We start from the raw sequence: 26,186 nt of genomic DNA, 5'->3' as shown, positions 1-26,186 counted from the left end.
TGTGGTCAACTAGGAACAAAAGTGCAAAAAGTTGATTTAGAGGGCCAAATAAGCATAGTGGGGTAGGTAGACATGGAAATGGTCTAAATATGGCCTAAATACCTTCCATGTATACTTTGGGGTCATAAGGCATAGTCTTACCAAGTCTAAGATGCAAAGATGCAAAAATTGTGAATTTTGCAAAAATTGCAACTTTTCTTGTCAAAGTTGCAAGATTGGTTAATAGTTACTAGGAGGTTACCAACGAGTGAAGGTTTGTTGAGTTAGGTGTGAAATGAGTATGTAGGGCCCTCCAAGTCATTTTTGTACGGTTGAGAATTTTGGCATTGTACGGAATCATTGAACAGAACAACAAATTGATGGCAGTTAGAATGAAAGTTGGAGAGATTGACATGTGATTGAATCAGTGTTTTTGTTTGGCAATATAGTTTCTGCATTGTTTCTACTAGTATTTTGTTTTGGTTTGAAGTTTTGAACAATCCATTGGTGTGCACAATAAATGTTTTGCTAAATTGTCTGCTTGCTGGCTTGTACTGGGCATACTTGGCAAAATCGTGTCTACCAGCATTCCCCATGGTTGAAACCTCATGAAACCTTGAGGAATGCTAGTAGACATCTTGTATATAATGTGTTAGAAAGGATGGAACCAGAAGTGATGGGCCAAGCCAATTCCTTGGAAGCCCTAGATGAGACTGATGTACTCAGCTAGAAACTAAGCCAAGGAAAGAGGTATTCTTGCAAGTGTACAATATTTTGGTTGGAATGGGTGTTGTGGCATGACAGAGCATGGAGTGGAGTCAATATATGTGTAAGGACAATTACCCAAGATCCCTAGGAAAGGAGAAATAGTAGTTTTGTTGCTGACTGGTCTAAAGGGCCATTAAACCCTAGCAAACCCTTAAAAATAGGGATAGGGCATCCAGTAGAAGTTGGGAACTTGAGACCCCAACAATCTTGAAGACCTTGGAAAAGGGTATTCCAATCTAGAGTTTGTTTGGAGCATCCTTGAGGAAAGTGTTTCACAAATCACAATTTAGTCCATTAGGAGGGCTAATTGAGGGCTACTAGGCCTAATAGGAGATTTTCAAGGATTTGAAGGGATCGTATAGAAACCTAGTGAATGAAGTTTGGGAAGTGGATGAAAAGAATTCCAAGACACCTAGGAGGAGCCCCCAACCCTTGCAAGAACTAGTGAAGCAGTAAGGAGGCATAAAAGGAAGTTAAAACTAATGAGCAAGTCTGAATAGATAGGATAGTCAAAGGGAAAAGTTGTTCTTAGTTGATTAAGAGCAACTTGTGTAAGTAGGGGATGCCTAGGAGTGTTTGTCCACTGTCTACATTACCCTAGACTACTATCAAATTGGTATCAGAGAAAAATTTTGATTTTGGGAAAAGAAGTGCATGTTTGACAGTGAAGAAGAAACCTACCTCCATAGGATCCACCATGGTGATAAAGCCAGAGTTGGTTAAGAAGTTTCAAGAGCAGAATGAGTATAATGTAGTGTTAAAGGCTAAGATAACAACCTTGGAGGCAACACTTGAGAGAGCAGCTCCCAAGATTGAAGCAATGACCAATAAGGTGAATTAACAGGAGGAACTTAGCAAGCAGAAGCAACAAGTGTCTAATGAAGAGGAGACACCCACACCTGATCTTGAGATGGTAGAAGAACCAATTTTTGGAGCCATAAAAGCATTGAATTAGAAAGCATTGGAAGGAGTGTCACTTTTTAGTGGAAAGTTGGATATAGACCATGGCTTGGAATGGTTGGAAGGCATGGAGAACTACTTTGAGAGTGAATATGTGACTGAAGCTTAAAATGTAGAGGTTGCAAAGGCAAGGGTGAGGGGAGCAGCTCTCACATGGTGGAAGTTCATTTAAGATGAAAGAGTGAAAGAGGGTAAGAAACCCTATGCAAACTAGAAGAGTATGTTGAGCCAAATACAACAAACCTACCTTCTAGAAGACTTTGAAGTGCAGATGCATACTAAAAGGCAAAATCTCAAGCAAAGGGATACTGATGTGACAAGTTATACTAAAGAGTTTCAAAAACTATGCCTAAGATCCAAGGTGCAAGAAGCTGAAAGCATCAAGATAGCAAGATATGTTAATGGTTGAAGGTGGAATATTCAAGAGGAGATTCAATTGTGGACTCGTACAAAAGTGCTATCAGTTAGCACTTAAGGTTGAGAAAAAGTTGAAGAAGCAAGACTTCAACGGTAGGAGCAGAGGTAAACGCAGAGAGCAAGGTAATCGGAGAGGAAGCTTTGGTGGTGGAAGAGGCCAAGCAACTAGACCCCAAGGGGATAGTAAAACCAGTGAAGCAAGTGGGTAAGCAGTCCAAGAGGAGGATTTAACCAAAGAGGCAGTGGCAGTAGTAGCTTTAGGGGCAGAAGTGGCAGTCAAGGCAGAGGGCCATCATACTTTGCCACCATGAAACGTTATAACTGTGACCAACTAGGACATCCTTCTTATAGGTGTCCATAGAAGGCTTCTACATTAGGTGAAAGAAAGGTGGCTTATGCTCAAGAAGATGGTGGAAATAAGAAGGTAGCAGATCTCCCACTTGATTCAGAAGGAGAGAATTTGATGTTTAGGAGGACACTCGTTAGGGAGCCCATGAAGGAGGAGCCAAGTCAAAGGAGAGCCCTGGTTAGGGTCAAATGCAAGGTAGAAAACAAGGTATGTAAGGTTATCATTGACTTTGGATCTACTGATAACATAGTGTCAGAAGAAGTAGTAGATAAACTCAAACTTAAAAAGCTTCCTTATAACAGTCCCTATAGAGTCACATGGCTAAATAAGGGTCAATATGTTGAAGGAAAAGAACAATCATCTGTAGACTTTAACATTGGTAGGTATAAGGATAGAGTTTTATGTGATATACTGCCGATAAATGCATGCCACGTCCTTTTAGGGAGGCCATGGCAATATGACAAGGAAGCCCAATGTGATGGCAGGAAGAATGTGTATAAATTTAAGAAAGGTGAAGAGTCCTACACCATCGAGTGTCTTTTAGAGGGAGAAGACACCCCATTGAAAGGACCTAATGTCTTTATGGTAGGTGAGAAAGAGTTCCTCAACATCATGAAGGAAGGAGAAGGCGCAGGTATGCCATTATTGTCAAGCCCCAAAATGCACAAAACACAATCTGATCACAATTGCCTAGAGAAGTGCAAGACCTACTGAATCAGTTTGATGACATTGTGAGTGATGGAAAGCACGCATTGCCACCTAAGAGAGTTATTAGCCATCATATAGACTTCATCCTTGGAGCAGCTTTGCCCAATACGACAACTTATAAGATGACACCTAGCCAACATGAAGAGATAGCCAAGCAAGTGCAAGAATTGTTGGACCATGGATTGATAATGAAAAGTGTAAGCCCATGTGTAGTACCTATTGTTTTCGTGCCAAAGAAGCGAGGTACTTGGAGAATGTGTATAGATTCAAGGGCCATCAACAAGATTACAATTAGGTACAGATTTCCAATCCCAAGAATTGAAGGCTTACTTGATTGTTTGGGCAATGCAAAGTATTTCACCAAGATTGACTTAAATAGTAGATATCATCAAATAAGGATTAAGGAGGGAGATGAATGGAAGACAACTTTTAAGACTACTGCAGGGTTGTATGAGTGCCTAGTAATGCCCTTTGGTTTGTCAAGTGCCCCCTCCACATTCTTGAGGCTCATGAATGAAGTCTTTGCTGATTACTTAGGTAAGATTGTTACTTAGGTAAGTTTGTTGCAGTTTACCTTGATGATATCTTGATTTTTAGTAGTACAAAGGAAAAACATTTTAGGCATTCAAGTCTGGTTTGGAAAAGGTTGTTTGATGCTCAACTCACCATCAGCTTGGAAAAGTGTGATTTTATGAAGGAGGAATTGGTCTACTTGGGTTTTGTCATCTCACAGGGATAGCTCAAGATGGATCCTAGCAAGGTGGATGTAACATCCTGATTTCCCAGGTCTTAATTAACAAATACATACTCGAAGAAATACAGTTATCACTTCATCTTCACAAAAGGTCAGTTAATTCAATTTCATTCTTATGAAAGGGATTGACTGTTTAACTTCTTAACAAAGAGATGAAAACACCATCAATGAAAATTACTATAGATGTTAAAAACCACATACCTTGAAATTTGAGATCGAAATTAAAACTAGGGATGCTTCTGCAACCACCTAGGTTAGTCCACAAATACCACTATAACAATATCACATAACAACTACCATCTGAAAACCGCTATCTCAAAATCATATGATGATTACGATTAAATACCACTGTAATTAAAATTAGGGTCTCACATACCTCTGTATCAATTAGGGCATTGATATCCATTGGTTCATTCAGGGCTTTCAGTTATCTTGATATCACTTAGGGCTTCCGATACCACTGATTCAAATATGACTTCCGATACTACCGATTCGATTAGGGCTTCCGATACCACTGTATCATTTCGGGTTCTAGTTATCACTCAATCAATTTGGGCTTCAAATTCCTTTCCTTTCAATTACTTAACTGTGGCAATAACTCAAGATTAGAAAATATGCTTATATTCGATATTTATATAAATGAAAAACGACCATAAATCTATCTCTTGCATCTAGGTGTAACGATGAGATAACTCAATTAATTTTACCTTCTTGCATATTAATCATAAAAGTGATAATACCTGTTTCCGACAACCAATTGAATGTATGGCTTATCTTTGTCCGATGCACATTCGACAACTTATGGAGCGGTGAAAAATTGTCAGGGGCTTAACCACCCAACCTCAGACCAGATCTTATCCCTACACGATCTCTCACGAGAAAGGCCCTCCCTACCCAGAATAGACAGGGATCATCTTGCCATCCACTGGGCATCTTGGTATTTATCACACTATATGACTTGACAACAAGAGATTACAACAACATGATTATGCATGAGCTATTAAAGTTTTTCATAACATAGTTATTCATATCTGATTTCGTTCTTGATTTTTGCAGGTTATCTCCACCTCTTCACCATTCATGACTTCCTTGCCAGTGAATCTTAGGTGCCTGAAGTTTTTAACCATTCTATTTAGAATTACACCTCTTCACCTTCATGGCTTCTTGCTGGTGAATTCCTTGGTGTTTGAGCTTTCTGATATTTGGATACACCTCCTCACCATTTCATGTCTTTCTGTTGGTGAATTCCTTGGTGTTTGTAATCTCATGAATATTAAAACATCATGTTTATGCAATATTGTTATCAACATTTTTTTACAGTTATAAATTCTATTCCAAAAGTTGTTCCTAGTATACAGTGGCAAAACTAATGATCTCAGTCACCCAAGAATGGCAATAGACTATTGGTAGAGTAATGTGGATGCTTGAGTATTTGGCTTATGATGATAATGACTATCATAACTAAACCTTGGCCATAGATCAAAAGTTAGGAATGCCTTGAATGAGATTTACAATTGGAAGCCCCCATTAATCTAAACATCTACAACAAGTTCTAGTAGTGCATTTTCTTGCAGCTTATATACTACATTTTACTTAAGCTATTTTTAATCCTATGCCAGCACGCACATATTTGATTTCAAAATAGTTGCATGATATGATACTAAGAAAACCATATACAGAGTATGGTGTGTACCTTTTAGGATCATTATTTTTTGTTCTAAGTTCATGAATCCAAAATGAAATAGGAGAGAAAATGCAGTTGGGAATGTAATTTTACTTGAATAAGGTGAGATTAGATTACACGATGGTTCTTGTTTTACTTTACTATTGATGTATGAATGGCTTCTCATCTGTGTTTGTGGCCGTATATAAAAAGAGAAATGGACTTCACTCGTCCTTAGTCGGATCTCCTATGGGCAATCACCACACCCGTGGTTTGGAAATTAAATTCGCGGATAGTAGAATCATGAAGAAGTAATGAAATGATTAGAGTACTTAGCTATGCAAAACGAAATGGAAGTTTCGGCAAGAACAATCCATACAGCTTGATGAATCGTATTAGTCATGGAAAGGAAGAATATCTCCTTTGTTGGTTCACGACTTGCCTTAAAGGGCTAGCCGTGACTCTTCAGTTACTTTAGTTATGAAGAAGGCTTTTCGATTCCTCCGTAAATTCGAATTCCAAAGCATTAAATCATTAAAACAAAAAAGAAGAAAAGATAAATAAAAGGTTGGAAAATAAAGTTGAAAGATTATACAATTCAAATTGTCAAATATTAAATCGATTTTCATGCCAAGTGTTAATCGGTTAAAAGCAAGAAATAAAATGGAAAGAATGGGGTTGGAAGATTATAGTTCGAATATTATAATTCAAAAGTTATTATATTTTGAACATTATTATAATCTTATATGTACTTGAAAACATCACTTAAACTATTTAATTATAAAAGTGCCAAAATCATTATTATATTAGATGCACTTATATAAATATTTATTAAAATAATATGATGAAAGATCAAAAATCCTTTGAGGTATATTTTTTATTTTAACTCAATTATTTTAATTAAATTAATTATTTAAATAACTCATGTGGTTCCACAGATGTATTTTGTTTTAAGTCGCGAGGTTGTCTACCCATCTTCCCAGTGATGGTGATGCTCCTGCCTAATTCTTTTCTGACAATGCTTCCACCCCCTTCGACATGTTTCTTGCAAGGAAATTCCCCATAGTGAAATTATATTATCATAATGAATTATTTAATCATAATTAATCATAACGGTTAACCATCTTCTCAATTCCATTAATTCGTGATTAATGAGCAACTGGCATGTTATCTTCATTTGAAATCATAACGACTAACTATCTTACCGTTTCGCCAGATTATAACAAATTAAACTGCCAACTGACTTCATGTGAACTTCAACAGCTATATTTCAAATTAGGTCAAAATTTGGGATGTAACCGTGGAGGCTATACTTAGTTGGCCAACGCCCAAGTTTGCATTAGAGGTAAGGAGCTTCCATGGCTTAGCACAATTCTATAGGATGTTCGTTAAGCATTTTAACCATATTTGTGCACAATTGTTAGAGACCATAAAGGGCAGGATTAGAGCCAAGTTTAAATGGACTAATGAAGCCACTAGGAACTTTGAGTAATTGAAACAACAGATTGCCACCCAACCTATTTTGGTCTTACCTAGCTTTAAGAAGTTATTCACTGTTGAGTGTGATGCCAATAACCTTGCCATTGGAGTAGTACTTAGTGAGGAGGGTAAGCTAGTTGCATTTCATAGTGAAAAGTTGAAGGAAGCCAAGCGGAAGTATTCTTCCTATGACCTTGAGTTGTATGCCTTGGTCCAAGCCTTGAAGAAATGGAGGCATTATCTTTTGCCTTGAGAATTTGTTGTATATTCTGATAATCAGGCCTTTAGTTTTCTAAATTTACAATACAAGTTGAGTCATGAGCACATGAAGTGTGTGGAGTATATTTAGGCATACACCTTCACCATCAAACATAAAAAAGGCATTGCAAACAGGGTTGTAGATACACTTAGCAGTAGGTTTTCACCGTATAAGAAGCGCAAATCAGGAGTGTGGGGATTGAGAACTTTAAGGAGATGTATCATGATGATTTAGACTTTGCTAAACCTTATAGGGTGTGTATTGATTATGCTAACCATTTTCATCATGAATACTCTGATTTTTCCTTGTAGGAAGGCCTTTTGTTCAAAGGCAATCAGCTATGTGTCCCAAGGGGATCAATTAGAGAAAATCTCATACAAGAGATGCATAATGGTCCTTTGAGTGGGCATTTTGGAGTTCATAAAACAGTAGATTTGGTCTAAAGGTTCTGCTAGTGGCCTACATAGAGAAGGGATGTGAAGAAATATGTGGAGTGCTGCATTGTTTGTTAGAAAGACAAGGGAGTTGCCACCAATGCAGGGTTATACCAATCATTGCCCATTCCTCAAAGGCCTTGAGAAAGTTTGAGCATGGACTTTGTCGTGGGGCTACCTTAAAAAAGGCAAGGCTATCACAATGTCTATGTCATAGATTTAGCAAAATGGCTCATTTTGTGCCATGTAAGACCACACATGATACATATGCTATTGCTAATTTGTTTTTTAGAGAGGTAGTAAAGATACATGGACTGCCTCTTAGCATTGTGTCTGATAGGGACTAAGTTTATGAGTCATTTTTGGAAGACTCTGTGGCATAAATTGGGCACTAATCTTTCATTTGGATTTGCCTACCATCCTCAAATGGATGGGCAGACATAAGTGGTCAACAGGAGCTTGGGGAACCTATTAAGATGTTTGACTAAAGCATATGGTCAGAGTTGGGACCACATTATTGCACAAGCAGAGTATGCTTGCAATGATACTATCAATAGATCTACTGGGAAGAGTCCTATTGAAGTGGCGTATGGAGTGCATCCTGGAGACATTTGTAAAGAACCGAATTGGCTCCCAATTCGAATATTGATGCATAGCTTATTGTTTTTAAAAAGTTCTCTAATTTTTGTATTTTCCGGATTATATATCTGTTTCTTTTGTTTTTTGAATTATATAAATTATCAAGACATAAATTGCAGAAGTATAAACTTTTTGAATATAGCTTGCCAATATATTAAATTTGAGAAAATGAACAAGCATGCATATAATCTCAATACTATTCTGAATAACAAATGGAACCTGAATCGGATATTGTGGAATTGCTGTCTCTTCTAATATCCATTTGCAGTTGACTCCTTCATTGTAAATCCTAGGTATCCGAAATAAAATTTCAAATGCACAATTCCCTCCTGCAGATATGAATTCGACCTCGACAGCAATCCAACATCTGCTGTCTTTAGTGTGCAGACCCAACTTCCACCCACAACTATGGTCTGGTCATTCATGTGGCTAATTTCAAACTACAGGCCTAGTTTAGTGTTATGCTAGCTTCACAATAGCCGTCCCAACTCAACATAGGACTGAGAATAACGTGTGGGCTCCATGATGATGCCGTCCATTCTCTTTATGAAATTTGCCCTTGCTTTCAGCCACGTGTGCTAGTAGTAGTGAATTTACAGACTTCCTAGTATCAATTCGTCCAGCAAAACCCAATATAGATTCTCAGCACGAAATGTCAACCTTCACTATTAGAATCTCCAAGCCACAATAGACACAGTAGGAGAAATCGCTAATTGTTTATCTCAGCACAGTTATGATAGAAGATCTCAGAAATTCTTCAAAACCTGAGCTAGATGATATGAGGAAGAAAAGAATATTATTCAAGATGCCTTTCCACTCTCCAAAAAGGTATTTTTATAATTAGATTTGAGCCATTTAGCTTCACCCATACACCTTTCGCTTAAAAACAACTTTTATAATATAAAGTCTTGACACTTTATATTATAAATCATGAGGATAATTAAGTGAACATTAAATATTAATTGAAACCAACATCCTCGCAAATAAACATGACTTCATCAAAAATTCATTGAGAGGTCAAATATCAAGCCAAACAATCACGCATCCTGAAGTGCTCACCCAAAATAGTAATTGATTAAGAGTGACTTACTAAAAGTAGTAAGTCCAAAAATATTAATATCTTGACAAAGACCCCCAAATCCAAACGTCAGCTCATGAGAGTTGCGATGATGTGCTAACAAAGCGATACTCTAGAAACTTGCTAATTTGGGGACATTACAACATTCTTGAGCTAAGAACCATGAAGGTAGGTGTAGAGGTTAGTGGAGTGGTTGAAGACTTTGCTCTTTCCATGAAAGAGGTTCATGACCTGGTCAAACAAAGCTTAGAGTAGAATACAACAAACATGAAGCAAAGGGAAGATGCCAAGAAGAGGGATGTGCAATTTACAGTTGGGGACTATGTCATGGTCCATCTTAACAAACGTAGACTATCCAAAGGAGAATCACACAATTACAGATGAGAAAGGTGGGTCCATGCGAAATCATGACCAAGTATGGGGCCAATGCCTACCGAGTTGATGTATTAGCAGATATGAACATTTTTACTAACTTTAATGTTGTAGATTTCGAAGCATACAAGGGTCCCATTCCATCTTCCACTCTAGTAGAGGATGCACACCTGCAGGAGATTGTAGCATCCTTACCTAAACATTGACAAGCAAGTTGCAAGTTGACAATATTTTGAGTTCTAAAGTGCACAAGGTGACTAGGGACAAGACCTACATGAAGCATCTTCTAAAGTGGCAGGGCAAACCAGATAGTGAGCCCACTTGGGTTGTAGAAGGAGATTTCAAGAAGGGCATCAACCTTTCTCTCATTCCCTATTAAAGTCCTAAAAGGACTTTTCAGCTCATTGAGGGAGTATGGTGTAGGAGCACGTAGGATAGGTCACTAAGAAGCAAATAAGGGTCTAGGTGTCTGCATAAGACATAAGACTAGTGTTACACTAGTACGCGGGTACTTCGGGACACAGGGAAAATGGGCCTCATTTTTGGGACGGTTGGGGGACAGTCGGGGGAGGACGAGCTAGAGAGGGGTGTTGTATAGTATACATATAGAACTTGGCATGCTAGTTATGACATGATGTTTCAGTAGTTCACTAGAACATACTAAATTAAAATACTTGAACATAGAAAAATTACAACATGAATTAGAACCATTGACATTCAACATAATAATGTATTACATACCCAATAGTGACATTCAAAAATAAAAAATAAAATAGAAATTCAAGTACACATCCTAGTAGCGGCATGGTTGTGGAATGACAGAGGTGAGGGTGCTTGGGTACTCAAGTACCTGGGGTGGGGATGTCTTAGAGAAGGGTACTTAAACGTTTGGGATGGGGGTGCGAGTCTCTAGGTTACAATGCATCAGACCCAGAAGATGGAAATAAAGAGTCATGAGTCATGCATGTGAAACACCAAACACTAATGTAATGCATGAGATGAGCAAATTAGATGTAATGATGCATTTGTCATCAATTAGGAACAAAAGTGCAAAAAGTTGATTTAGAGGGCCAAATAAGCCTAGTGGTGTAGGTAGACATGGAAATGGTCTAAATATGGCCTAAATAACTTCCATGTATGTTTTGGGGTCATAAGGTATAGTCTTACCAAGTCTAAGATGCAAAAATCCAAAAATTGTCAATTTTACAAAATTTGCATACTGACAATTTTGCAAAAAGTGCAACTTTTCTCATCAAAGTTGCAAAGTTGGTTAATAGTTACTAGGAGATTACCAATGAGTGGAAGTTGGTTGACTTAGGTGTGAAATGAGTATGTAAGGCCCTCGATGTCATTTTTGTACAGTTGGAAATTTTGGCATTGTATAGAATCATACAGCAGAACAACAAATTGATGGTAGTTGGAAAGAAAGTTGGAGTTTTGGATTGATAGTGATTGAATCAGTGCTTTTTTTTTTGTAATATAGTTTCTGCATTGTTTCTACTAGTATTTTGTTTTGGTTTGAAGTTCTGAACAATCCATTAGTGTTGGCAATAAATGTTTTGCTAAATTGTCTGCTTGCTGGCTTGTACTATGTAGACTTGGCAAAATGATGTCTACCAGCGTTTCCCATGGTTGAAACCTTATGAAACCTTGAGGAATCCTAGGAGACATCTTGTATATCATGTGTTAGAAAGGATGGAACCAGAAGTGATGGGCCAAGCCAATTCGTTGGAAGCCCTAGGTGAGACTGTGATGTACTCGGTTGGAAATTGAGCCAAGGAAAGAGGTATACATGCAAGGGTAAACCATTTTGGTTGGAATGGGTGTTATGGCATGACAGATCATGGAGTGGAGTCATTATATGTGCAAGGACAAGTACCCAAGATCCTTGGGAAAGGAGAAAGAGTGGTTTTGTTGTTGACTAGTCTAAAGGGCTATTAAACCCTAGCAAACCCTTAAGACTAGGTATAGGGCATCCAATAGAAGTTGGGAACTTGAGATCCCAAGAGTCTTGAAGACCTTGGAAAAGGGTATTCCAATCTCGAGTTTGTTTGGAGCATCCTTGAGGAAAGTTTTGCACAAATCAGAATTTAGTCCATTAGGAGGGCTAATTGAGGGCTACTAGGCCTAATAGGAGATTTTCAAGGAATTGAAGGGTTTGTATAGAAACTGTTACATCCCAATTTTCGACCGCAATTTAAAATGTTCATATAGCCTTTGAGGTTTCACATGAAGTCAGTTGATAGTTAAAATTTGTTACAACCATGGGAAATAGAAGATGGTTAATCATTATAATTTCATATGAAGATGAAATGCTAGTTAACTGTTATGATGATATTATAAAGCTATTTTGGAAAGTTGATTATTTATCATGAACTAATGGGAATTGAAAAGGCGGTTAGCCATTATGATCATTTATAATTAATAACTCGTTATAATAATATGATTTAATTGTGGAGAATTTCCTCGTAGGGAGCACGTCAAAGGGGTGGAAACATTGTCGGAAAAGGATTGGGCGCTGGGGCATCACCAGCACTGGGCAAATAGGTGTGAATCTTGAATCACCATGGCTAAAGGTAAATGGGTAGGCAAGCATGAGCTATTGGAGATTCAGTAAAACATTAAACATTTTAACATAATGAAAATACGTACCTTTTATGGTTTATTTTGACATTTTCATCATTTCAAAAAAATACAAGTATGTGCACATAAGCATAAAAGTATGGTGCGAGCATACCATTAAATTATACAAGCTCATCTGTATTAATATACGTATACCTTAAGAGGAGTTGAAGATAAAATAATCTCGCAAGGATACACGTATTTAGATATGTGTATCCTTATAGGTATAACCTTGGACAATAATAATATGATGTCACCATTTGAAAATTTTATATATATATATAAATTTATATATATGTGTGCGTGTGCGCAAATATATATATATATATAAAATTATAAATTATTCTTTTGATTAGGAGACCTTCGAATTCTTTCTTCACAATTATAAGTCTCTATAAGAGGCAAGGAGTGCACTAGGTATCTTGTTTTAAAATCAGTGAACTAAGAAGTCGATTATCTTTTTATAGCTTCTATCAAGAGCCACGACTTCCTTTAAGCCTTCTATATTATTTCCATATGTTTTTATGTTTGAACATAAGTTGTAGAGCAGGCACCTAATTTTGTATTTTTACTTCCGTTCCCTCTTCCTTTTTCTTTTCTTATTTCCTGCGACTGCTATTGAAGAAAATCCGAGCTTTTGTTCCTTTCATTTCAGTGGTCTTTGAATCTAAATTCCACATTTGAAAAGAAGACTTTGAGAGTAGGCCATTCGGAGTTAAGAAAAGATCCATTTCTTTCATTGATCAGGTTATGTGATCAGTTTTGCTAATCTTATTTTGGTATATGTACAGTGTTCGAAAGTATAGATGCAAGAATAGTTTCAAGGATTTCCAAATAATGATGCTTGGCTTTGATGTAATTTAAGTCTATCGAATAGTACATTCAATGAAGCACTCCAAGTTATTTCACCATGTTAAGTTTGAACCAAATACACTTCATGCTATGGTTTCCTCTTTGATTTAGTTGGTCTTTTAGATTCGAGTTATCATCCTCTGAAGTTTTCATATGTGAAGTTCTTGAGTCTTAAGGACTGTATTGTACCAATATTGAAAATAATATTTCCATCAGCTGAGTTTCAACAATTGATATCCTCTATAATTAGACACCCAGGACTCATCGGGTTGGTTGGCCAAAGAAAAAGGGTCTAGAGATGGAAAGGAAGTTTTGCAAGGACAAGAAAATGGAATCAAAGTTGATGTGACAACTTTATTTTTAAAGAACTATTCAATAAGTCCATGTTTGTCCAATATGTACGTTGTTTTCAAGTCGAGTGGTGGAATTAAGAACTAGAATGCTTAGTCACTGGACAAGGTTTTCCATGTTTATTCCAAGTAGGGAGGGCCTTTCTCGAATGAGATTTGTAGGTATATTTTAAGGGTCTGTAGTTGGGAGGTTAAGCCCCTAACAATGTTTTTCCTCTCCACAAGATGCCAAGACATGCACTAGACAAAGATGAGTTATGCATTCAAACATTTGTTCGTAACAGGTATTTTACTTTGATGGTGTTCATACAAGTAGAAGATATGATGGATTGATTTATATCAATGATTCAGTTATTTCCTTTAATGAAAGTAACTTTTCTCGTCAATGTAATTAGTAACCAGTTAGATCGGTTGATCTTCCAACTGAATATGGAATATACTGATATGCAAGAGATAGGTTTATCTGATGGATTGTTATTTCATTCTTCCATTTATGTGAATGATGAGTATGAGCGTATTTTTCTAATTGAATGTTATTGCCATACCTAGCAATGGAAGGAGAAGGGATGATATAGTGGTATTTGATGCCTTAAATGATACAATGGTATTTGACGCCCAAATGATATAGTGGTATTTGATGCCCTAAATGATACAGTGGTATTTGATGCCCTAAATGACACAGTGGTATTTGATGTCCTAAATGATATAGTGGTATTTGATGCCCTAATTGATATAGTGGTATTTGATACAGTAAATGATATAATGGTATTTGATGGTAACGGTGTTTCAATAAAGTGTTATAGGTATTTGTTCCTAAGCGGCATATATTTATTAACCTGGGTTTTGCAGAAGCATCCCTAGATGGATTTCGGTTTTGAATTCTACGATACGTAGATTTTTCCTTTGTTAAAATCATTGATGAAATTGTTAGTTATGAAACTTTCCGTTTAACTATTTTATCTCATTCACACGAACATAACTATTATAACTATCTTCCTATGTATATGGAGTATTAACTGTATATCTTTGATATGACATGAGGTTAGTTAAGACCTAAGAAAAGTTGATTTTATTGAAACCTAATGAATGAAGCGTGGGAAATGGATGAAAAGAAGTCCAAGACACCTTAGAAAATGCCTCCAACCCTTGCAAGAACTAGTGAACCAGTAAGGAGGCATAAAATGAAGTTCAAACTAACGAGCAAGGCTGAATAGATAGGATAGTCAAAGGAAAAAGTTGTTCTTAGTTGATTAAGAGTAACTTATGTAAGTAGGGGATATCTAGGAGTGTTTGTCCACTATCTACATTACCCTAGACCACTCCTATCACTAGCATATTTTTTGTCATTGTGAGGTTGTACTATACGGTAAATGCTCTTTACTCATTGCTCGTTTACCAGTTGTACGAGTAGCTAGATATTGTTTCCTCTGGTGTTGTACGGTATATATATTATATTTATTTCTTTTTGGGGGCTATACGGTATGTATCTTTATCTCTTTTTGTGCCAAACTTACCTCTTTAAGCCTCTTTAGTGATTTCCCCTTTTGGTACAGTGTTCACTTTTTCATCTCTTCTTCTTGCTCTTTTCTTCATCTAATTATTATAATTATTATATATATATATATATATATAGAAAAAATAATTAAATTTATTATTCTTATATATATAATTTACTATTATTTATTATATTCTTACGTTGTCTTTGAGTTATTCATTTGAAGGAGTTACCTTTTCTCCTGAGACCATTCGTTCATGGTAGATTTTTAATTTTGAACCATTTATTGCATTTGTCACGTCCTTTCCGTTGAGCATCTGTATCTTTATTGCTTCGTTATCGCCCACTTCACGAATTTTATATGGCCCCAGCCACTTCACCTTAAATTTGCCTAGTTTGATTTTGTTGCGCCCATTATATTTTAAAACTAATTGGCCTAGCTGGAACTTGTTGAGTTTTAAATGCTTGTCGTGTCATACCTTGTGTCTGCACTGTGAAACTTTGGTAGCCCATTGCGCTTGTAATTGTCATTTGTCAAGTTTATTCAGGTTGTGCAATCTTTACTTGAGACTTTCCATATCTCCCAACTTGTTTTCGATTGCTATTCTTGAACCTGGTACCATGAATTCTATTGGTACTATGGCTTTCTAACCATACATCAGTGGAACAAAGTGTGTCCTATGGTGACTTTGTACGAGGTCCGGTATGCCCATAATGCCGATGACAACTTTTCCTATCAATTCTTGCTCTCAATTGTGCAAGATTTGTATATTATTGTAACTAGGATTTTGTTTGAGGCTTTAGCTTGTTTGTTTGCTCTAGGATAGTACAAGCTCGATAGAGTATGATATATTTTGAATTTTGTGGTCAGCAGCCGGATGATGTGATTGACAAAATGTCCCGCACGGTCACTTGTCAACTATAGCAGGATTCTATACCTTGTGATGATTTGCTTGTAGATTAATCTGGTTGTGCTTACTGCAGAGTTGTCCGGTTTTACTCACCTTGAGGGGTCTGATAAAGTCCAACCCCCAATGTTTGAATAATTCTTGTGCGTGTGAAGATTTCAGAGGCATGAAGTCCCTCTTTAGTGATTTCTTGACCCTCTGACATGTATTGCATGGAACGACCTGCTCCCTAGTGTCATTGTGCACGGTTGGCCACCATAATCTTGCTTGAAGTATCCATTGTGTAATTGTATCTAGCTCCATATGTCCTCTTTGCGGGTCCTTCATGTGCTTCCTTCAATACCTTTGGGATTTCTTCCTCTAGAAGGCATCGTCATAGAATCTGGTAGGGTCCCATCTTATACAGCAATCCATTAATCAATTGGAATGTTCGACTTCTCAACACCAATTTCCTCTTTTCACTTGGCGACATTTCCTTAGGAAATTGCCTTGTTGAAAGATATTCCCTGATACTCATGCACCGGGATGGTAGTATGAGAATCTAGAATAGTTGTGCATTGGGAAAAATCATTGTTGACTCCCTCCGGTGGTTCTCCCGATTTGATCCTTTATAAATGATCCACGCTTACATGGGTTTTCCCCGACCGTACCACAAATTTAAATGTAAACTCCTATAGCAATAATAGCCATTTGCTTATTCGTCCTTGGATGATCGATTTGTTCATGAGATATAACGCTTGATGATCTACATAAAATATGAATGGAGTTGCCAATAGGTAATGTCTAAACTTCTGCATGGCGTACACCATTTTGAGGGCTCCCGCTTTGTTGTACTATAATTCTTTTTTTGTTTAGACAAATAATCTACTTACAAAGTACATTGGATGGACCAATCCGTGATCGCTTGTCTATGTTGATGTTGTTGCAATTGCGTAGTTCAATGTGTCGACATGTACATGGAACTCCTTGTCCCAGTTCGGATAAGCTAGAATAGGTGTTGTGGCTAAGCGTGTTTTCAATCCGTCAAAGACTTTGTTCCGATCAGTTTCCCATTTGCAGGGTTCTCTTTTGCATGTTAGTTTGTTGAGTAGTAAGATATTTTCGCAAAGTTCTTAATGAACCTTTGGTAGTATCCTATGTGTCCCAAGAATGATTTTACCTCAGTCACATCTGTTGAAGGTGGCATTTCCAAGATTACCCATACTTTGTTAGGATGTGTCTTTAATCCTTCTTTGCTTACGATGTGCCCTAATAGTTTCCCTTGCAGTACCTTGAATCTACACTTCTTCAAGTTAAGTGGCAGTCTTGCTCATCTACATCTTTCCATGCATTCTTTGAGTGTGGTCAGAGGCTTGTCCTTCGTAGTGAAAATTGACCAATCGTCTAAAAATGCCTTGAAATTCTCGATTGACATCTTGTCGAAGATGTGCAGGATAATTGTTTGAGACGTTGCAGGGGTGTTGCATAGACCGAATGACATTCTGTTGTAGGCGTATACCCCATCTTCTACTATGAAAGTTGTTTTGAGCCTATCTTTCTTTTGCGATGGATATTTGATTGTATCTAGAAAATCCATCCATGAATGAATAGATTTCATGCTCTACAATGTCTTCAAAAATATTGTCGGTGAACGGTATCGGGAATGGGTCCTTAGTCATTACTGCATTCAAGCATCGAAAGTCCATACATATCCTTATTTGCGTGGTGTCTTTCTTGAGAGATATCACAATTGGTGATACCCATTCACTCGTTTGTACCCTAAAAATAATGTCTGCTTCGAGCATCCAATTAATCTCATTTGTAACCTATACCGCATAATTTCTGTTCATCTATTACGTTCGCTTCCGTACGGGTATTGTACCTTCTATCAGTGGGATGTGGTGGACACATAATTCCGGCAATACCCCTTTCAGGTCTTTATACGTCCACGCAAAAACATCCTTATATTCCATAAATATTTTCAACTCTGCTACTTTCAAAACTGGATTCCAGTCATCTCTGACAAATATATTTTTTGTGTTAGCCTCGTCCCCTAAGTTTATCGTCTTCTGTGTGGGTTCTTTGTATTTAGTAGGCTTGTCTTCACTAAATGTATGCACAAGTATTTCATTTATCTGCATCTCTCCTTCCTCCACCTTTCTATATTCCTTTGAAAATTCATTTTCCTCTCCTTTATTTCCATCGTCGACCCCTAACATGTTATAGCTCAAAAAGAGCTCATAGTCTTCCATTTGCCGATGGAGTAGACTGTTTAGTGAGTCCAGTTCATTATTGTTGGACCCTCCTCCTAGTCTCAAGATTTCTTCTTCGTTGGGTTGTATTCGTTTTTTTCCCTTCGTCTCCTTCACCTTCAAAATTTGACGATGGTACCTACTCTCCTACCATCTATGTATGTATGTCACTTACAAATCTCCGACCTCCGCCTTCCATGGACAAAGTATTCCTTTTCCAATATTCCTTTGTTTTTAATGGCATACCACAAAATCTAGTGAAAATGGCTGTCCAAATGGTTACAGGTTGCGCCATCGGAGTCCCTAAAGGCTTGATCCCATGTTAATCAAATGTGAGCAGTTGAAATGTGGGTGGCCATAATGTAGGTTGCCCCAACATCTTCCATATATCTTCTGGTAGTACATTCACTCCTGATCCCCTATCTATGATTGTGTCCATGAGGATGGTTTTGAGAATATCCATTTCTACTATTGTAGGGTGTCTTCCTATAGTGAGTGCAATTAGCATTGGGTCTCTCGTAGTTGTTCTGCTTCCACCTTGTGTATCTTTCCTTGGCTCTTCTGTTGCCTTTTGGAGTGGTGTCTTGTTCAGGATTGCAGTCCGTAGCTGAGGCATTGTGAGGTGGTCATTTAGCTTCATGGGAACCTCAATTTGCATTACCTATTGTATGATATTTTGTTTTGCTAGGTTCCTCCTTGAGGTACCAACAGTGTTTTTTGTTTGTAATTTTTCAGCTTCCATTTCTTTTTCTAATTCTGCTTGCGCTTGCTGCAACCTTTCCTTTTCCTCTTCCAGATCTTGATACATTTTCACTTGCGTGCGAGTGATGACTAATGTCTACTCATCATCACATGTTTCTGTACTTAATAGGTTTACCTCGGGCTTAGGGCATTTTGAATCCTCATGGTCTCCAAGGCCACAGCATTTGTACAACAGCTATAGTGTTCCTTTCGTAGTATAGTCTTTAGTGAAGTGTCCCCAGAGGTTGCACGCACGACATTATATCATTGGCCGTCCACTCGGATCCTATTGAATCCGACTTCAACCCCCATTATTGTTGTTACTGTCTCGTCTATGTCGGTGGTTGTTATGGTACCCTTTTGAGGTTGCCACATCATTGTTCGTATTCGTTTCTGCTCCCGAAGTGGACACTTCTTGCGTTAGTATACTTGTTGATGTCCCTTCGTTTTCATATTGAACAGGCATTCCTTGGTGGAATGTCCCACAATTTGACAGATATCGCAAAATTGTTTCTTCAGGCAGGAGCCATTTTTGTGGTCCTCCTTACAATCCGTACAACACAATTCCCCTTCTCTCACTTGGGCAGGATTCTTTCCATCATACTTAACATGTCCTTTCGTAGTGCTCAAACCTTCTTACTTGAGTCCTAGTCACTACTACTTTAAGAGGATGAATCTTTTGAGTCCGATGATTTGTTTTTCTTCTTTTTACTTGTTTTTTGTGCACTCGCCAAGTCCATTGCTCGATTATATGGATCCACGTATGATGTTGGAGGTACAATTTTCATCTTCTTTTTCAATGATGGTCGTAGCCCTTTGACAAACCACCTTTTCTTCAAACCGTCCGCTTCCAGCTCTTTCAGCCTCGCATACACAATTTTTTTCATTCTTGCCTTGTTTGGTACTGTAGATTTCCGCTACTATCTTGTTATCATCCCTCAGTAGTCGGAACTCTGCTATGAATTCTTTCTTGACGTTCGACAATGAAGTTAACTTCTGTGGATCGGCATCCGAAAACCAATCAATCGCTACACCTCGTAGGGTCACTGGAAATTGTCGGACCCAATTATCTTGATCCCTTACACCATTCGCTGTCCAGATTGTTTGACATGTATTACAATGTCTGACTAGATCGGCCATCCCATCACTATTAAACTTCGGTAGTTTTTCTTTGGGTCCCGCCATTGTTAATTTCTTCTGAATTTGTGGTACTTGTTGTGCACCCCAACTGTTCTGAGTACCCGCGTTGCTCTGAGTACCCATGTTGTTCTGCACAATTGCGCTACTTCGGATAATTGCCTTATTATGGACAACCACGATATTCGGTCTGAAAAGATCTTCTTCAAGCGAAGTTTGGTTCTGTACTTGTATCCGTTCGTCAGGTGTATTGTGAATGAAGAGTTCACCCCACGTTCGTGTTCCTTCGACACCTCGAGCCGTGCGGGTCCCTTTCGTTTAGACTCTCTACCCTTGACGTATACAAGTTTAGGAACTCCTCCCTTGTCTCTTCTACCAAATTCAATCTTTGGCGCGTTTCTTCAAGCAAGTCCTCGTCACTCCTTGGTTTGCTAGGTGAATGCATTCCCTTTGTCTTTGCTCCTTTACCACTTTGGTGCCCGTCGGTGAGCTGCTGAAACTTCTGTCTGCGCTTCAGTTTTTGTGTGAGTATTAATGCTTCCCGTGCTATGCATACCTCATCTTGTACGTCATCTTTGGCGCGTTTCTTCAAGCAAGTCCTCGTCACTCCTTGGTTTGCTAGGTGAATGCATTCCCTTTGTCTTTGCTCCTTTACCACTTTGGTGCCCGTCGGTGAGCTGCTGAAACTTCTGTCTGCGCTTCAGTTTTTGTGTGAGTATTAATGCTTCCCGTGCTATGCATACCTCATCTTGTACGTCATCCTTGTCTTGTATTTTATTCCTGTCCTTATTGAGCAGATTCGTCATTAATCTTCTTAACACCTCTTGTATACTAGGTTCTACTGGCAAGAACGCCAAATGTTTACCGTACAGGGTAAATGGATGTTTATTGCATTAAGATATTAGAATGTAACGCAAAACTAGATATTTTATTCATATAAGCACATATGCAATTCCAATACAATGATCCTCCATAATTCCATTCGGACGATGTACATATACTTCCAAAAGGGGTGACTCAACCATCACGTGACCTTTCATATACGAACTCAACTTGTCGGCTACAATATAGTTTTTACCAACAACATGTCATAGAGTATAGAGCTGGTCAGAAATGCCCAGGTGACCTGTCCTCATGAAATGTAGGTTTTATCTTTCGTTATTCCACTATATTCATTGCTTTACGAAAATAATTTGTCTGTTGGTGAAATAGGGTAATATGCTGTTTGTAGCTTTTTAATATAAGGTCTTGCAAGCTATATGTAATTTTGTTTTGTTGCTTGATGGTTGAAAGGCTTTGTGTAGATTACACAAAGTTATTTTTTTTCTTAATATTTATTTACTAGATGTTAGTAGTATTTCTTAGCTTTTTGATGAAGTCTTGTGATCTTAATGTGATGTTATTTTAATTATTTTCAGGTTCTATGAGTGGAAAAAGGATGGAGCAAAGAAACAACCTTTCTATATACATTTTCAAGATGAGCGACCTCTTGTTTTTGCTGCACTTTATGATATGTGGGATGATTTGGAAGGTGAAATATGTTGTTTGATTTTGGTAGATATATTGTGATAGTTTTTTTTGGTTGAGATATATTGTATTTTTTAAAGCACTAAATAGAAGTATTGGGATCTTATTTCCTTGAATCCGAATTCATCCTTGAGATTTTAATTTTCTTTTTCTCTACTAGTAAACCTAGTAAAGGAAAAGATAGCTACAAACAATTCTCTTCAATGCTTTATCAAATTTTATCATCACAGTCTCACATGTCCATGAAAAAGGCGAACTTAAACTTTTGTATGCAATATCAAATGTCAAGTTTCAGCTTGTTAATCATTATTTGTTTTGGGAATCGATTTTGGTTGTTGGCTATTGTATTCCCTCTTTCAGTCCTTTAAGATTCTTTACACTAGGATACAATGACTTTTATTTCTTTGAAATGCACATTTTTCCCGATTGTAAAAAAGTTTACAACCACATCTATCTATGTTGATTACATATGCAACCCTAGTGGCAAAATAAGATTTGACTGCATCACAATCTAATTGAAAACATACAATACAGTGCTAGGAAGATATATGTTAAAATCGATGATCAGATTTAGCAAAGTATATTTTGTTTCTGTTTATTTATTATTGATACTATTTATCAATATAGAATTTAATGATTCAAGAAAGTAAGTCTGATTGTAGACTGTATTGTCTGATATATCTGTTTTGGTTGCAGAAGATAATACACTTTGAAGACTTGAATATATTTGTGTTCGCTGTGTTTATTTCTCGGTCTGCGAAGATTATAAATATAGGTTTGTGGGACATGCCCTTTGGGAGACATGACTCCCCATTAAGTCACATCCTTCGTGGACATGACTTCACGTGGAGTCATGTCTCCATGTGGACATGGCTCTAGGGCTGTTTTTAGTCAGCCTTTCAAAACATAATATTAATGCACCCCCCCGGAAATCATTATGTCTATCAAACAGAATTTCATATAATTTGTAATCAGTCACTTCATAGTCGACTTCATTTAATATGATTTATAATAAAAGTTTGTGTTTGTGTGTGTGTGTGTGTATTTATATATTATATAGAATTAGATAATCCCGTTTATTATAAATGCATATTAAATACAATTATACCATTCAAATTTATATGAAGACACTTATGTATGTAATCATTCTTCTATTCTATATATAGATATATATCTAAGAATGATTTGCATATTATTTAGTTATCCGACTGAAGCTACAAATCATCAACACTCCCTCTTAGCTAGGGAGCATAGAAACAATAATATCTGTTATAATGGCATGTCCATTAATATCTTTGATCAGCAAATATCCACCATAATGATATCATCTCATGATATCAGGAGTCATGGCCTACAAATATCAAGTCACATGATATTTACCAAGTACTCAGAGCAATGGCCTATGAATATCAAGTCGTATGATATTCATCAAGCACTCAAATGCCTATAAGGTATTTGCACATGTATCACCATGTGATACTTACCATACAAACATTATAATCAGGATTTGTTTACGAATGTTAATTCACTGTGATATATCTATATAATACAACTCATAGATATCTATGTGGCGATATCTATCTCTTGATTGATTTACAAGATATATTTTATCATGATTTACAGAGAATTCAACCATATGATATTCATTATGATAGAAGATTGAGTCATTGTAAGATCGTCACCTTGTAATGACTTCTAGAAATACAATTGATAATCATTTAGAAGTTGTTGCTTCTTCATGAGGTACATAGTGTAAGTATAGGAATGATTACTAGGGGGGGGGGGGGGGGGGCGCGTGAATCAGTAATCACCAATCCAAAAAAACTGACAATTCCAATTAACTTTATCAAATAGTTTTATTGATTAAAACTTCTTTAACCTAATAACAACACTATCGGTAGAATAAACATTAAATCATCATGCAACACATAAAAGCATCCACATAATAATAACACCAAATTTATCTTGTGGAAACCCAATTAGGGTGAAAACCACGATATGAGAACGATGCCCACAAATATTTATACTCTTCCAAAATATGCTCAGCTAGGAGCCTGTCAAATTAAGGGTTACACAAGCACTGTCAAATGTTACCCAGTTAAGGATTTCCCTGGAGACTTGTTAAAGTCTTATGCCTTGTTAGGAGTAACTTTGTTAGAGGATTTTAGACATTCTTTTCAAAATGCCACCCTATTAAAGGATTTATAGTAGGCCTGTTTTGGTCACCTGATTAATGCATTTTACTGCTACAATTGTTAAAGTAACAGCTAACAAATGATCTGTAGTTTGCACTATTCTACTTAATTAGATCCAACAACGATTTGTAATACATCAACATACCTTATGTGATCCTTTGTTCCAATCCTTTCTCAATTATGTATCTTCCTTTGTTTTCCTTCGCAACAACACTTTTCCACAATGTTTAGCTTCTATGCAATACTCTGCAATATCAAACTTCTTCTTTGTCTTCTCCTTAAGTAGAAACTCTTTGATTACAAACCTTTTACCCAAATCAAATGCTCCAGAGTAATCTTTAGAATCTTGATCATTTCGTCCTTCTCATTCATAAGTTGTTTCAACCTTGAAGAAACTTCTACATGAATCCATCCTTAAACACATTACCTCGATCTTCATGTCATCACCTCTTCCTCAAATCATGCCTTAGCTTGATGGCTCTCCAACATAATTCATTCTTTCCAATAGTAAATCATACTTTAGAATTATGCCGCAAATCTTCTTCAACTGTTCTTCGTTCGTCGATAAGCCTTTAGTATCTCCAATAAGTTCCTTTCCTTTGTACTGATATATCCAATCTTCTTGTTCACTTTTCAGTTTACCGATAAGATACTTCCTTTACCTATTTCCTTGTCCAGTTTACCTATTAGACTTTTTCTGTCTGCATCACTTGTAGCTTAGTATATTACTTATACTTTTACTCGTTTACTCATTATCTTCACCATGACATTTCAACATTGGCATGAATCATATCCAACAATCAAAGCATTCAATTTTCCACCATTGTTTGCCTCAACTGTTACCCGATAAGATTCCCATCTTCATAACCTACTCAATCTTTACTCAATCTTTCACCTTACTTAACATCTATGTGCAACAAAAACATTTTCCTTTAGAATACGTTAAAAATTTAAAACAACATGCCAAATAGTTTGACATCAATGACAACAATATAACTGATTATCATGTTATCAATCATGTTTTAGTCCTTACTATATCAACAACAACAATACCATCTTTATCATCATTAATCATTCAACTAAATCAATTATGTCAACAATCTCCTCCTTTGGCATTGATGGAAAACACTATTGATCTTATAGACAGAAGTGGGAATGAATATGTTCCACTACATCTGCCTAAATACTTAGTTCTTTGCACAACCATCCACCGATTAAGTATATCCTATCTTGCAACCAATAATCCTCCTAGGATTGTTCATCCTTATCCTATGTGTCCTTATTCTCAATTAATATTCACAGTTCTGTCTATTCACTCACTTCTCCACTTTCATACATCTCCCCCTTTGACAACAATGCCAAAGGCAATCAACCTTTCTATACTTATCCTTTGAGAAGTTATGTTCAACTCTTGCATCATCGTGACTTAGAGTGCTCTCCATATAGTAGTCCACCTGTATATCAATTCATGCTTATGATATTTTGTTGAATGCTACGAATTGATGCAACTTGCATCTTCTGCCTTAGTTGATAGCAAATAGGGGTAGGACCCCTAGTCTACCTCTTAGATATTCAAAGCTCTTCTTAGGTAGTAGTTTTGTGAATATATTTGCAACTTATTCTTTAGTAGGAATGTATTCCAGCCTTACCTCTTTATCCTGTAACCTATTCTCTTAGAAAATGATACTTGATAGTTATATGCTTAGTCTTTGAATGCATCATTGGGTTCTTTGATATGTTTATAGCACTAGTGTTGTCACAGTGTATAACAACATATTCATTTACCTTTTCATGTATTCCTTCCTGTATTTGCTTTATCCATAAGACTTGTTGACAATTGATAGTAACAACAACATATTTAGCTTCATCTTTAGCTCTAGATTGTGAAATTCAGTTCTGTCTCTTGCTTGTCCATGAAACTAATCTGCTACCAAGATAAAATGCTCCTCCACCTATGCTTTCTCTATCATCAACATTTCTTGCCAAATCAACATTTGTGTATACCTTGAGATTAAAGTCTCCTTGTTTTTCATACTATAAACCATAATCTTTAGTTCTTTTCAGATATTTGAATTTTCTTTTAATAACAATCATGTGTGAATCCTTGGGATTTGATGATAATCTTGCAACTATACCCATTGCATGAGCAATATCAGGTCTACAATGCACAACATATTGTAATTTTCCAATCATTGATCTATACAGTGTTTCATTCACTTCCTTAGAATCATCTTCCTTTGACAATTTGTAGGCAGTCACCATAGGTGTA

At 36.9% G+C, this 26,186-nt stretch overlaps 1 protein-coding gene across 3 annotated transcripts in view; it reads left to right on the top strand.

The window, feature by feature from the left end:
- LOC149557319 (uncharacterized) overlaps window positions 1-26,186 on the top strand; it is a 202,974-nt gene that overhangs the window by 87,122 nt on the left and 89,666 nt on the right. For all 3 annotated transcript variants that reach the window (XM_089832001.1, XM_089831999.1, XM_089831998.1), the window contains one exon: window positions 21,614-21,726. In XM_089832001.1, the coding sequence (XP_089688127.1) occupies window positions 21,614-21,726 (113 nt within the window). The remainder of the gene's footprint in view (window positions 1-21,613; window positions 21,727-26,186) is intronic.

This window comes from Cupressus sempervirens, chromosome 5, assembly GCF_028749045.1.
Source record: "Cupressus sempervirens isolate cs-2001-9-10 chromosome 5, ASM2874904v1, whole genome shotgun sequence".
Classification (NCBI taxonomy): Eukaryota; Viridiplantae; Streptophyta; class Pinopsida; order Cupressales; family Cupressaceae; genus Cupressus; species Cupressus sempervirens.
The sequence above is the reverse complement of the archived record's forward strand: the minus strand, read 5'-3'. Positions and strand labels throughout refer to the sequence as shown.